Genomic DNA, 16,547 nt, shown 5'->3' on the forward strand with positions numbered 1-16,547 from the left:
GGAAAACCATTTAAGGTCACTCTGTACATGCGAATGCAAATGTCGTAGAGTGAGTAGGTTTGAGGAACGGGCAGATTATAGGACACGTATCTTCCGGATAATCTGATTAACCCATGGTAGATAAGGAGCCACGGCCACATATAAAAAATAAACAAAATTATGGTAATTACTATGTTTATATTGAAGTAGAATGTTTGTATTTCTTACAATGAAAGATGTTATTGTTACGATAAAAAAATTAATAAAAGTTAAATAGCTATATGCGTAATTGATTAATTAATTTGACTCTTTTAATCTACTGTCTTGTTATATGGTTAATATATTTCAATCCACTATTTAATATATTGCTATTTTTTCCAACTTAATATTTTAAATTTTGTGATTTATTATAAAAAAAAGTTTGTCATACTATTTTGTTGGTTATACTATCATATATGATTATTTAAAAGTTATTTTAATTTTTAACGACAAATGGTGATGTCTTTTGAAAGAAGAAATGATTATGATTGGAAATGAATGTTGTTGCAAGTGAGATCGATTGATTTATTATTTTATTTTTTTTAAGTTGAAAATGAAGATAAAAGATAAAAACGTTCAAAATAGTGACAAAGCTTTCAAGTTTTTCTTTAATAAAAATATTTTTTTTAAATTATTAAAAAGGCTGACAAAGCTTGCCATTCAACATTTTTTAATAAAGAAAAAGTAGTAACTTCTGGATGTTTAAAAAAATAAATGAGTTATATAAAAGAGAAAAAATATAAACAACTTAAATGTTACAATTTCAAATGTAATTATACCAAAATAAAACCTATTAACAATTTTTAGTGGATCAATATTCAGTTCATCCATTATATTATTAAAAAATGTAAATATTTAAAAATATCAAATGTATCTAAAATGTAAATATGTATATATTTAGAATACTAAAATTTGCATTGATCAGTCATATAGTGCCAACGCCATTCTACCTTGAGCCGTCGGTCGACCACCCAAAATTCCGCCGTGAACCTCTGGATCAGCCACCACAGCTCCGTCCTGAGCCTCCACAGTGGCCGCCAGTCCTGCCATATTGAGTTGTTTTAATAAATGTTGAAGGGACATTAAAATATCTATTAGCCTACAGAATCTTCTTTAATTTCGAAAATATTTTTTACTCAATTTAATTTCGAAATCTTATCGGTAGTTAAGCTAACTCATTGACCGTATTTAGCTAAATAGGTGTACTATATAATTGATTATTGAAGATTAATTGCTTAAATATTAAGCAACTTTACGTTATATTCCATTTATTTGTTATGTTTTCCTCCATTTTCTTTGACAACAATAATATATATACATTCTAAAATTTCATATACTCATTTAACACTCCATTTTATCTTGATCTCTCTCATCACATCTTATCATCAATATATCAAATCTATTAGTTGATTCTCTTTATCTGTTTTTCTCACTAGGTATATACATCTCTATGGATATGCATTTTGTGCTTCATTAGTAATGCATTATAATTTATATTAAAGAGTTTGTTTGAGAGATGATATAAAATTAATTTAATTATTAAAAGAGAATTAAAAAATTAATACATAAAAGACTTCGTCAGATAAAGTTAACTTTTCACATAAATTTTAATTACAATAGAATGTTGTCTCATTTTACATCAATGTAACGTACTTTTTACATCGGTTGAATGACAAACTTGATATGATAAATAATTTTTTTACATTTGTTTTCACATTAACTAAGCTTAGAAGTCAATTTGGTAAGTGGTGTTTCACATCGGTTCATTATTTAACAAAAGCACATTTATTTTTTAAATTTTTTGTTTTCATTTCAATCCCTTAATGACCAATAACAAAAACACAAACAACAAGAAGGAGGTGTGGAATTTCATTAGGGTCAAAATAACATAAAAATATATCAAACCCAAATATACTTTTATAATATTACAAGTTATAATACAATATACCAACGAGAAACATACTTTGTACACATGAAGGATCATGCATGAGAAATCTATGATGAGTGAAGAGAGAGTGGTCTGCATATGCCTATTTGAAGCCGAGATTCAACAATAAGGTAGACAAATGATCGTGTCATTAGTCAATTTACAATATTTGTTAGCAAAACTGCATTAAGGCAAGGGCAGATACATTTTTTACATCAAATTGATAGATATGTCAATCTTTCATTATTACCACGATCATAAGCATTCTGATAGTGACAATCTTTGAATAATGAAAAAATGTGTCAAAAAAGTAAAAGTCATCTGATTTGTGTAATTGTTCTTCAATACGGTGTGTCTATCATCTTTTTAGAAAACTATAAGCTTTTCTCTTGACTTTATATACCTATTGATATCCAATGAGAAAGATACCAACTATTGATATCCAATTATTTTACGTCACAAATTCATTTGTATTTCGTCTCTACTAGACTACTATGTGTTTATCTAAAATTTGTCTGAATAAAATGGATTTTAGGCAATATTTATTACTGTATTCATTTTTATTTACTATTTTATCTTTTTTTTTTCTAAATCTTTGTTAAAACATTGAAATAAAATACATAATTCTAATATAATTTATAGATTAATACCTTTATTTATTTCTCATATTTTAAATCAAATATAATTATAGGTATACTAAATATAATTTTCAAATGGCCATTTACTTAATTTTATTAATTTTTATACGTAAATTACATATGTTCTCATATATGTAGTCGTGTGAGGATATCGGCCGCGTTTATACCTAACATAAAAACCGGTTTTTTTTTTTTTTCTTTCTTTCTTTTAACACCAATCAATTTGTTTCTTTGAATGCAAGCAAGCTCATGCATACTACTGCAACTAGGGCTGTGCAAAAAATCCGGTTATGAGGCCCAAATTTAAAACCGGATCCAAATTCATTTTAAATATCCGGTTAAAATCATATGGTTATAATCCGGTGTATTTAAAACCGGTTGGATAATCACTTATGTTTTATATTTGGATTTGGTTTTTAACCGGTTTTTATCCACTACCAATATTTTGTTAATTTTGAGATTTTATGTCTTGAAAAAAATTTGAATTTTTTTTTCAAAAAAATATCGGAAAAAAAAAATAAATAAACTTTTTTTTTTTTTTCTCAAAAAAATTTTAAATCGAATTTTTTCTCGAAAAATTTGGTGAGAATTTTTTTAAAAAAAATTATCGAAAAAATCGATTTTTTTAAATAACCGATTTTTAAACTATGAATAAATATTTTGTTTAAAAATAATCAAATTTTAACCAATTTTGAAAAAAAAATCGATTTTAAAATTAAAATTTTCAAAACCGGTTGCTTAATTATAAACCGGTTATTTAACCATAACCAATTTTACAATTGGTTTTATAACCGGTTTTAAACCAAATAATGAATCCATATATTAGTTTTAAAATGGATATAATTTGGTTTTTTAAAAAAACCAACCATGAACAGCTCTAACTGCAACCCACGTCACTCATCAATTTGATCTCATCTTTAAAATATTTCTTTAGGAAACAATTATCAAAATCACACTATATTTTTTTTAATAGTCTCTTGGTACTAAATTTGATACTAAATTCAAGAAAATGATTAAGTTGACTGGCATTCTAAAAAATATTAAATTAACCTGCATTGTTTAATTTAAAAGATTGAATTCTCATATCGGTAATTTTAATAGACTAAATTATTCGACCTCCTACAATTTTATGGATTAAAAGAGTAATTCATTCTCGAATTTGGTAACAGTGTTTCTTTAATTACATATATTTCCTCCCACCTATTATTATGGCTATGTCCCAATTAATGACTAATAATTAGAATAATTAGTAAAATTGTTATAATTAAATTTTAATTTATTTTACAAATGTGTTTAATTTATTTTAAATAATTTTTAAAGTGTCACTCAATAAGAGACGACTAGAGAATTAAAGAATTAGAAAAAATTTATCTTAATTAATGAATGATCATTTTCAATTTATAATATAATATTAATTATTTATTTTTAATTAAATTCTATAATCAATACTACATATATTATTTTCTATATAAATAAGTAAAATTGAAAATACTCGAGATGGCTCGTTATACGAGAGTTTTATGGATAGAAAAAAAATGTATTCTTAAACTTATTGATATAGATTTTATTAAAAATGAATTTTATTTTGTTTTTGTTGCAAATTATCTAATACTCTTTCTAATATAAGTAAATTGGCAAAAAAGATAGTGGTAGAGATTAGAGAAACATCAACTATAAATTGATAAATTATGAAGTAAGTAGCGATAACATTGCTAACATAAAAAATATTAATTATAAACTCAGAAATCATAAGAAAAATAATAAACACATTACTAAGAGTCTAATATAAACTCTTGTAATAGTACAACACATACGTACGTGATATTTTCTTCTTCAACTAAAAAATATAAAATTTTACGTGAGATATTAAGTTGTTGTAGAATAGTTGAAATATTTTATTTTTTATTTTAAAATATAAAAAAAATGAATTTAAAAATGTCATAATTTAAACTATAAAAATTTCTATAATTATTAAATAAAATATTAATAATTTATTAATTAATTTTAGAAAAGTCTATGAAAATTTTATAGGTCGGCTTTAAGAATATCGATCTATCATTTGATCCTTAAGTATCTCCCATTCTTTTATTTCTATTTTTTCGGATCCAAAATGTCTACTTTTAGAGTCAGGAGACTCGGGACAACATATTAATTATATACGCATATGACATGTGACAACGTAAATCGTAATTACCCCACCAGCATATGCTAGGGGTGCAAAAATGAAAAGCAAGCCGTACTTTAACAAAAGAGATTCGATATCGATGAGTGTGTAATGGAAAGTTAGATTTGAGAGGGTGCCATAAACACACGCAAACGTCAATTGGCGGTGGTTAGGTTGGTTAACCGATGGTAGATGTCGTGCCACGTCGCACGTACGATAACGAAAATGTCTCAAGTTGTATGGTTGAATTTATTGTTTGCACAAATAGTACTAACAAGAGACTCTTAAAATGTTAAGTTTTTAAAATTAAATATAATTAAATTGAAATAGTTAAATTAATTAAACAATAATATATATAATTATTCATATTTTTTATCCTAATAATAAATACTTTTTTTATACAAAAACATTAATTATACATGTGTAATTGTAGAAATATTATAAATTTTTAATCAAATTATTTTTTGTTATCTACAAGATTTTGAATTAAAAAAATTATATCAACAAAATTAATATATTTAATTCAAATCTTAAATTAATATATTTATTTTGTTGATCCATTTTTTTTTATATTTAAAATTGAATGATGTACCTCGGCTTCATAACATAAGACAATACAAAAAATATAATTGGTGAATTGAACTAACCTTAAAAATAGTTATTATAGAATTAAGGTTCAATACCGCTACTATGTATTTCTAAGTTTTTTTATAATAATTAATTACCAACATTTCTCTACAAATAATTATGTTTCAAGTTATGATTACGAGTAATGTATAACCATTCAAACCTTACATAAAAGAACTAAGTCCAATAACAAACAGTCAACCTGAATGAGAGGACTAAAATTATAAAGAGAGACAAGGCACATGATTAATACACCAATCCGAATAAAAAATTGAAGCTGTCTAAAACTAGCACCAAACAATTAGTTTTATTCTGTTACTCAGCGCAACACAAAATTGGAATCCAAAAAGCATTGAATTTCAAGACCAGAAAGAAGGTATAGTAATTAAGCACAGAAGCTCACAAGGAGCTGAGGTGTGGGGGCTAGCTCATGTTTAGGTACTTTTACAATACCAAATACGAGTACAGGTATGAGATACGATACTTTTAAAATAAAAATCAAGTTTTGAATACGTTAATAGAAACATTAGTTTTTTTGGGGTTATATAATGTAATAAGAACTAAACTGTTCAGCCACAAAATCACAATAAAATTTAAAGAATCAAACCATTTATTTGAACGGGTGTACGTTAACATCATGCCAATTAATAAATTTTGTTTACAAATTAATTAATAAATTTTGTCTACATATTAATTAATAAATTTTGTCTACATATAAATTTTGTGCTTTATGCACCCTCGTTTAAGCGTGGATGGTATCGTGGGTCAGACCAAACCACTCTTTTACAAATAGTCTAGCCTGTTCAAAAAACACAAAAGACTTTCTAATGCTCTATTTAAACTTTAATATAAATAAAGATTACAAAAAACACAAAAGACTAAGGCCTGATTGATTGTGCTTTCATTTTTAAATTTAAATATTTTTATAAATTAATTTTTAAAAACTATCTTTAAGAAGAAAACAAAATAAAAAGTTGTTTGATAATCTTATTTTTAAAAAAAGAAATTGAGAATAGAAAAACAAAAAAAAAGTTCTTTGTGTTTTAAGAATATAGTTCGTATAGTTTTTTCTAAATATAATATATTTTACTAACTTTATACAAATTTACGATGGAATAAATTAACATCATATATTATTAAATATAGCTAGTCATTTTATTATAATAGTTATATATTAGTTTAGTTTGTATAATGACTAAGTATTATTTCCCCCTCTACTCTAAGTTTAGTTAGTTAGCTTTCATTTGTTTTCAGTTTTTTCTCTTTCAGTTTATTCTCTTAATATAAAAAGAGAAAATTCCCTTTGTAAATTAAAGTAAGAGATTCTATTGAATATGATTTCACTAACATGGTATTAGTAGCAAATCTATAGTGATTTCTCGTTCATCTTCTTCCTTTGTGCCTCTAATTCTCCATTCCTCTGCGACAAATTTTTTTTTCTCCCCTTTCTTCTTCATCTGATGATCAATCTCAGATTCATCACCAAACCAAGAAATCTTCAAATCGAAATCGAAGTTATCAACATGATATGCTCGATCCCTACTTCATGCACCCAAGTGATAATCCGGGCCTTGCACACGTCTCTTCGTCGCTTAATAACATCAACTTCCACACCTGGTCTCGTGTCATGCTCATTGCTCTCCGATCCAGGAACAAGTCTGGGTTCGTTCTTGGAACCTTAAATCGCCATTCAAACTCTGATCGATTTTCTATTGATTGGGGTCGTTGTAACATTATGGTCATGTCATGGATTGCCAACTCTCTTGATCTAGAAATTGCCCAAAGTATCATGTGGATGGAATCTGCGACTGGAATCTGGAAGGAATTAAAGGATAGATATTATCAAGGTGATGTTTTTCGAATCTCAGATTTACAAAAAGAAATATTTCCTCTCCGTTAAGGTGATTCCACTATTTGTAATTACTTTACTCGTTTGAAAAAGCTTTGGCAAGAACTTGATAATTTTTGACCTCTACCTACATGTTCTTGTAGCCTCTAATGTTCTTGCACCTTATTAACACAAATTCATGATTATCGGGAAAATGATTATGTAATTCGTTTCTTTAAAGGTCTTAATGAGCAATATTCACTTGTTCGGTCTCAAATAATGTTAACGGATCCAATTCCTCATATGAGTAAGGTTTTTTGTATGCTTATACAACAAGAACGACAATTCTTTAATCCTACTGAGGAACCAAAATTTGTTGTTGCTCTTTCTAATTCTGGTCGTAGTTCTGGATGTGGTTCTTCCTCCACCGGTGGTCGCACATATGGTAGTTGTGGTCGTGGGTACAAGATTTACTCTCACTGCAATAAACTTGGTCATACTGTGGATGTGTGTTTTAAGAAACACGGTTATCCTCCTAACTATCCAAGACTCAGTTCTATTTCTAACAATTGTTCATCTACCTCTCAAGATCATGATGCTAATGGCAGTGCTAATGAAAACATCAGATCTGATGTTGAAGTTGGCTCCCTAGGTTTTACCTTGGATCAACAAAATGCTTTATTAGCATTGTTGCAAGCTTATAGTGATTCATCTTCCACCACTGTTAATCACCTTCAAAATTCGTCCTCCCCTATTTCAGGTAATCCTTTATCGCATCAAGTTTTGAATTTATTATTCAATCATTCTTGGCTCATGGATACTGTAACACCCCGATTTTCAAAGCGATGGTGTATTTTTTTTTCAAAAACAAACTCAGGAAACAAAGAATAATTAAGTAAAATACCTTTGAATAAATATTTAAGTCGTAACATAACGACAAATAAGTCAACAAAATTTACAAGCAGCGGAAAAGTTTTGAAATACGAATCCAAAGTATTTACACTTCAAAAGTGGTACATAGACCCCATCATAATAAAATGTCAAACATATAATATTAGTATAGGTACATTTTTCCAAATTAAAATAACTGTGACCCAAAAAGAAAGACGTCTAGTCCCTATACATCAACCTAATCTGATCATTCTACCAAAAAAAACTATACACCCTGAGTGATCTCCACGCGCCCCGCGAGATCCTCCTACATAGCTCCAGTCAAGCATTCTCATCTACATTCCCATCCGTAAGGTACGAATCGGTAGGATCGTCCTGACTCTCATCTGAGGGCAAAACCCAGATTTCCATAATAGTTGTAAAGGGTCACCAACCGAAATTAACAGTTAACACATAACATTTAAGTTTTTAAATGCACAAAATAACCTTTCAACTAAGCATGCACCTTAAAAGGATTTCCCATATGCTAAAAGTTCATATAATGCTTGCCAATTAAAAATGAAATCAAAATAAAGTTCTCAATCCATCAAGTAATACATAACTGACTAAAACATTGATAAATCAATTGAGCAATCGATTATCTAACTCAAAATAAGAATTTCTACTGAGCCAATTGATTGCCAAATCGATTTTGTCAGTTCTGCTGAGCTCCTGCATGGCCAAATCGATTCCCAAATCGATTTTGTCAGTTTTGTTGAGTTCCCGACTTAAGGCCAATCGATTTCTTAAATGGTTTTGAAAAACAGATTACAAAATCGATTGGCAAATCGATTTTGCCAATTTAGAAAAGTCCCTGCAACTCATCAAATCGATTGGGAAGTTGATTTCCCTACTTATCCTTCCAAAAATACATAAACTAATCCAATCACATTCATACACAACTCCAAACCTTAACCCTTAGCAATTCTCACACAATCACTACGACAAATTGAGTTTCGAAATAGTTTTACAATCCATCACTCTTACACACAATGTCAATACACAACACTTAGCAATTTCAACGCAATCACTACAACATCATGAGCTTCGAAATAGTTTTGCAATGACAAACACAATTTACCAGGGTGTAGTCTCTCACGGACAAACACCTGTGCAGTCTCTCACGGACAAACACAATTTACCAGGGTGTAGTCTCTCACGGACAATCACATGTGCAGTCTCTCACGGACAAACACTATTTACCAGGGTGTAGTCTCTCACGGACAAACACCTGTGCAGTCTCTCACGGACAAACACAATTTACCAGGGTGTAGTCTCTCACGGACAAACACTTGTGCAGTCTCTCACGGACAAACACAATTTATCAGGGTGTAGTCTCTCACGGACAAACACTCGTGCAGTCTCTCACGGACAAACACCATTAAGTAAAGGCAGATATTAAAAGATTCCCCGTTTTTAATACTCATTTAACTCTTACAATTCGAACGACAATCATTAAGTAAATGTAGATATTAGGAGATTCCTCATTCTTAATACTCATTTAACTCTAACGATTTCCACTACAAACATTAAGTAAACTGAGATATTAAAAGATTCCCCATTTTTAATGCTCGTTTAACTCTAATGATTTTCACCACAAACGTTAAGGAAACAAAGGTATTAAGAGATTCCTCATTCTTAATACTCATTTAACTTAAACGATTTACAAAACAAACATTAAGTAAACAAGACATTAAGAGATTCCCCATTCTTAATACTCATTTAACTTAAATGATTTTCAAATTCCACACAAAACAAACTCAAACATATTATCAAATTCAATCCACGATTCACACCAAAACACATCAATTCATTTCACCACAAAATCCAACCATACACATCAAATTTCATAAGTATTGATTATAAACACGTCAAATACGAAGAACACAATGATCACAACATACCCCTCAAACACATCAAATCGCATTTTCTCAAAATCATACGATAACATTAAGTAACAAGACATTAAGAGATTCCTCATTCTTAATACTCGTTTAACTTAAACGATTTTCACGACAACATTAAGTAAACGTAGACATTAAGAGATTCCCCATTCTTAATACTCGTTTAACTCTAATGGTTTTCAAATTCCACACAAAACAAACTCAAACATATTATCAAATTCAATCCACGATCCACACCAAAACACATCAATTCATTTCTCCACAAAATTCAACCATACACATATCAAATTTCATCAGTATTAATTAAGAACACGTCAAATATGGCGAACACAAATCAACACAATCCACCACTCAAACACAACAAGTTTCATTTACTCAAAATCATATATAAATGAGTATAAATCCATTTTCCACGAAACATTCATCAACATAACCAAAACCTAACTCTAAGATTTTACCCATAAAGCCTTAGATTTATTTTCCCCCAAATCAACACTTCAAACCCTAACAAAATTCTTTTCCATACAACCACATATAAGTCCCTAAATGCAAACTAGAAGTTTGGAAGGAGCCCTTACCTTTACGTTAGCTTTCACGTTCGATTTCGGTACCGCGAGTAAATCCGGTAAAATCTTCGCTCGCAACGTCGCCTCCAAAGTTGGTTCCCTAGCACCGTAGCGTGGTAGTGAGCAACTTTCCCTTCTATATCTTCGCGAAACGAAGCTTAGATCTAGATGAAACGGGGAGGTTTGTGTTTGACGGTTTTGAAATCCATAACACCGTTTTTGAATCCGGGAAGAAGGAAGGAGTTGGGAACTTGATCTTTCTCACCCACTAGCCTTGGGTTTCAATTCTCGAACTTAAGAATGGGTGGTCACGCGACCGAGGAAGTAGATGGATCTTGATTTTCTTTCTTTCCCTTTTCCTTTCTTTCTTTTTCCTTCCTTTCTATTTCCTTTTCTTTCTTCTTTCCCTCCATAGGTATATATATATATATATATATATATATATATATATATATATTAATAACTTCTAACAAATATCTCAAAATAACTAGATATTTGTTAAATTTCCATTTCACCCATAACGCATTAAATTCTTCGTAAAGGATTCACCGCAGTTAATTTAATTTATTTATCGACGAGTAATTCTAAACGGCATCAAAATATCTTTTTGATCATATAAACTCCAAAATATTATTAACTTTGGCTAAAAAGTCTCCGAGCCAAAATCCAAAATACACAAAAATACATAAAGTATACTTTAAAATTATGAGTCTTACAGATACAGGAGCATATCATGTCTGCTTTTCTACTAATATGCTTCAATCTTTTAAACGTATTGCCCATGTTTCCATTAAATTGCTAAATGGCTCCATGGTTATGGCGTAATTTGCTGGGAGTGTATTTTTTAATAACAATTTTTACTAACTGATGTACTTTACTTACCTCAATTTACCACTAATCTCATATATGTTCCAAGGTTAACTAGCTCTCTTAATTGTAATATAGTATTTCATGCATTAAAGTAAGAGATTTTATTGAATATGATTTCACTAACATATATGTCAACCTAAAATATATATATTTTTTTTAATTTAAATTTTTTGATTCTCATAGAAATAAGACACTGATAATCTAGAATTTGATCGAGAAATAAGTAAAATATGATCAATTATTGTTCTAGTCAAGATTTGAATTTGAATTATCTCTAACAATTCATTTTTAACCGAAGTTCATTAACCATTTGAATCTAGTAATATATATTTAAATTTTTATAATATTTAATGTATTACATATCAATTTAGAGATTTTGTGACAAAAGAGTGTGTTAAAAATATTAGTATATTATAATTAGTTTTTTTTTTGCAAAAAAATAGTATAATTATAATTTTAAATTATGAGATTTAATTTAAACATATCATTTTGTATATTTCATGACAAAAAAATTACCATATAAAAATTTGTTAAAATATATTAATAATATTATAATAATTATGATGTCTTTGAATTAAATTTTTTTCACGCGTAACATGTTAATAAGGAATGGTTAAAACATATCGTGATATAATCTTGATTAATTTTACAATAAATAATTTTAAAATAAATTGATAAAAAGGAATTGTTAAAAATTAAAAGAATAAATACACAAATTATGTTAAAAAAGTTGCGGTGTAACCGATGTTTATATTGGAAAACACAACAAGCCTTCCCTAGATAATAATAATAATAATAATAATAATAATAATAATAATAATAATAATAATGATAATAATAATAATAATGATAATAATAATAATAATGATAATAATAATAATAATAATAATAACAATAATAATAATAATAATAATAATAATAGTAACAATAATAATAACAATAATAATAATAATAATAATAATAATAATAATAATAATAATAATAATAATAATAATAATGTAACACCCCAAACATTGTGTAATTCATTTATTATTATTTTACTAATAATTCTATCATTTATATTTTTACTGTCGTAATTCATATACTATAATCCCTTAGATTTTATTAATATTAAATGATTGTTAAATGAAGTTTAGTTTTGGAAGTTATTACTAGTGTGTGTTGTTATAGTTGGGGAATGAATTAGAAAAAAAGTCTAACAGAAATTTCAAGTCCAACTTCTAGTAGTCCAACATTCCCCTTACTTAAAAGCTCAATTGTTAGAAAGGAGAAAAAGAAAGAAAGAAAAAACAAGAGAATGAAAGAAAGAAAGAAAAAACAAGAGAATGAAAGAAAGAAAGAAAAAGGGAGGGCATAATATAAAAGAAGAGGGAAAATGAAGAAGAAAGAAAAGAAAGAAAAAAAAAAAAAAAAAGATAAAAATCTCTCCATTGCATGTTCTACCTCCAAGTTTACCCACACAGTTCATTTACAATATATGCTTCTTACAAGAACATTGAATACAAATGAGGAGAGAAAGATAGAAAGAAAGAGGATTAAGTTTCACTCTTGAAGAAACAAAATAAAGATTGAGGATGGAAGTCAAGTGAAAGTTATTATCAATGAATGAGATTAAAGCTCAAACTTAAGAAAAAGACACAACTTCTCACATCTAAAAGTTAAGGTAACATAGAAAACTCATTTAAAACTTGTCTTATGTGTGCTTAGAGATTATGATTTGCATGTTTGGGTATTTAGATAATCCTATTTGATTTAGTATAATTGATTATTAATAATGTATATTAGGTGTTTGTATTAATTGCTATGAAGAGTTGTTGTTTTATTATGATTGAGTGTTGTGGTTGGATTGACGACGAGATGATAATTGTTTAGTATTGGTAATGAATTGATTTATGCTTAATTTTAAATGTATTTTACTTAGTTGAGCATATGAACTTGATAATATAAAGTTTAAAATGAAAATAGTATAATGTTGTTTTTGAACTCATATAGATAGATGTTCGGTATTTTGTTCATAACTTTTTCCATAGATAGTGTGTTGGGATGATTTTTGTCCCATTAGAAATTAGAATTAATTACCTTTGAAATAGGTACTAGTTTCACTAATTTTCATTGAGAATTGATAAAGGATAGTGAGTTAGAAGTTGGAAAAAACATGTTGTTAAGTTTTCGCACATATATACCTTATGTTATTAAACTCTATTAATTGAATGTCTATTATGTAGGATAAAAATTACATTTATAAATTAGACACCTTAAGCTTTTTAAAATGTTATTGTTTATTCAAATCAAACATCGTTTGATATTTTAATTAAATTGTCAAAGCTATAGTGTTTTCTACAGAAAATGATTATGACGTAGCTGAATTAAAATGTGTATATCAGAAGCAATATAAATCGATTTTGAGTAAAATTAGTTGGGTTTGAAAGAAGACATATAGTTGTTTTATCATGTTAAGATTCACGGTTTTTATAAATATAAAAATGACTCAGTAGTATTGTAAACACAACTGCTCTGTTATAAGATTTTTATGTAATGTTAACTTTAGAATACTATAACTTGAGTTATAAAGATCAGTTTCGAGTGAAACAAATTACATTTGAAAGTTTTCAAGATTTATAATTAAATTTTAGGCATTACATTTTAATAATAATAATAATAATAATAATAATTATAATAATAATAATAATAATAATAATATAAAAAGAAAGAAGAATTTGTATTATCAATATAAACTAGTTTTACCTTAATGTTAAATAAAAATAAAGTATGAAGTAATTATAAAAAAAAGTTGTTACAATATGTATCAACATAATAAGATGATTCATTCATGTTGGAGGATAGTCTAAAATTATTTTATCCTTTCTATGCATAATCATTATATTAGTATATAAACAATTAATATGATTTAATCTAACTATGAATCAAAAGTAGTTGAGATTTATTAATTTTTTTAGTTCTTTTGTTTTATGTGAGATATTTATTAATAAGCAATAAAATGCATATTATCTTCCTCTTGTATCTTTGGTAGTTTACAATTGTTGCATATAGATTACAGGAATTTAATTGATTTGTAATTATACCAACCACCCTTAACTTTCTCATGAATTATTATTTATTTTATAAATAAAAATCACTTTTCAATGCAAAAGAACACGAATATTAAATATGAGTCTATGGTTGAAAAACAAAAGTCAATTATATTTTTTATTTCTAAAACTCTAGCTCATTATTTTGAAAAAATAAAATAGAATGCGAAAACTACCAAACATTATTTCCTTCACCATTGCCTTCAACGATCGCCAGACTCTGTGTATGAGAATTAAAATTATATAACTAAAATATTAAAACAGCTTATAAATAATCATGCACATAATTTAAATTATTAGAAAAAAACATTAAATTTTCACCTCAACAATTTGATCAGTTGTCCCATTAAACTTTACGAGCAAATTTTAGTTGTTAGTGAGTTTACCGATACTATAAATGTTGAGTAATTTTTATAAGTATCCAAAAATATAAAACATTTTTGCATATTTATGTATGTATGTATGGCAAGTAGATAAGATGTTTTGGGCTTTTTAAGCGAATGTCTTAATCTCTATTTGGTCTCATGTGTTATTTTTTTACTAATTGTTTTCTCATGTTCAGTCATGTCTACGCAATTTATCAGTAGAAAAGATATTGTTCACATGTAAATGTCAGAGAATACGTTGTTACTTGTTACCACTATTTATAAAAAAACAGAAAATGTGCCAGATTTTAAATCTTATTTTTATACATCAACTTGCAGAAAAGTATTGAACATTGCGTTGACACATTTTTGCAAATTACATATGGTTGAGATAAATATCTTAGTTTTCTGGTATGTTCCTTTCCTCTGAAAATTGGCATTGGTTAGTGCAAATTACATCATTATCATATTTTCTTGTGATGATTTATGTTGAAAAAACATAATGGAATGCAATGGCAAAATAATGGAGTATTCTAATTATATTCTAATCAGACGTGAGAATAAGTTAGATGAAATTTTGAAGTTCTTTTTTTTTTATTTTCTTTTTATTTTTTAATTTGGATAAACTTTTTTTAATAATTTTAATATAATTTAAAAATTTATTTAAAAGTTTATTTCATATTAAAATATTAATATATATATATATATAAATATTAATATTAATAAATTTATATATAATATAAATTGATCTATCAAACTTAATAAATTTTTTTATAAATTTAAATTTGATCTATTTAAATTAATAAATTTTGAGCATAACTTTTTATTAAACATTTCACATCAGACATATTATAAATAAACTAGATCATAAACTCCTGACGGGTTTAGATTATTTTCTCCCTCAATTCTAATTTAAAAACGTAACAAAAGGTACAACTAGCTAATAAATAAATTACTACGTACATGTAAAGTTTATGGGAGTGAAAAATCTGAGATACAGAAGTAACTACCATGTCCTATTATTAAACTCAAGATTTTTGTTTTCATCAAATAATCGTTTGTTATATATTTTTTAAATGATTTTTAAATCATTTCATCTTTTTGTTATATAATTGTTAAAAATAAATTTTTAATAAAACTACAAATTGAAATTTGATTTAAATAGTTTCTCATAAAAATTCATTTTAAATATTTCATTATATTTTTAGTAGATTCTCATAAAAAAGTTAGTTTTAAAAATATAAAAAGGACCAATGGCTTACTCAAATTTGGAATTTGGAAATTGGAACCCTATCAAAATACAAAGAGCTTTTTATTTTCATTTTTCTCTTTTTTGAATGAATTTTTATTTTATTTTTCTCGAAGCTTATTATTTGGGCCTATGCCTTGTGTTAATTGTATCTCTTTTTTGGGCCTAAACCTTGCATTTAATATATCAAGTCAAAAGCAACCACAATCACTCTATTCCAGAGTTATACTTCTCTTAAATTTTGAATTTGTATCTGATTTTGTTTTAAAACTTTTCATCTTTTCAAAATTTTAATGTATTTCAAAAAATTCTTCTATTTTATCAGATTTTAGATGTGTTTTAAAAAATTAAAATTAAAGTTTGTAAAATATA

General features: G+C 27.0%; 1 protein-coding gene across 1 annotated transcript; it reads left to right on the plus strand.

Annotated features, from left to right (window-relative positions):
- Window positions 1-6,902: 6,902 nt before the first annotated feature.
- LOC101505971 (uncharacterized) lies at window positions 6,903-11,427 on the plus strand. Its single transcript, XM_004493277.3, has 3 exons — window positions 6,903-7,221; window positions 7,444-7,962; window positions 11,321-11,427. The coding sequence occupies exons 1-3, from the start codon at window positions 6,903-6,905 to the stop codon at window positions 11,425-11,427; spliced, it is 945 nt and encodes a 314-aa protein (XP_004493334.3).
- Window positions 11,428-16,547: the final 5,120 nt, after the last annotated feature.

The sequence above is a fragment of the Cicer arietinum genome, chromosome 3, assembly GCF_000331145.2.
Source record: "Cicer arietinum cultivar CDC Frontier isolate Library 1 chromosome 3, Cicar.CDCFrontier_v2.0, whole genome shotgun sequence".
NCBI classification, from domain to species: domain Eukaryota; kingdom Viridiplantae; phylum Streptophyta; class Magnoliopsida; order Fabales; family Fabaceae; genus Cicer; species Cicer arietinum.

Excerpts from the sequence above, each read along its gene's own strand:
- LOC101505971 (XM_004493277.3), top strand. The coding sequence starts at position 6,903 with ATGCTCGATCCCTACTTCATGCACCCAAGTGATAATCCGGGCCTTGCA. Across the intron at positions 7,222-7,443 it reads AAAGGATAGATATTATCAAG|GTCTTAATGAGCAATATTCA; the intron begins GTGATGTTTTTC and ends GTTTCTTTAAAG. Across the intron at positions 7,963-11,320 it reads TTCGTCCTCCCCTATTTCAG|ATACAGGAGCATATCATGTC; the intron begins GTAATCCTTTAT and ends TGAGTCTTACAG.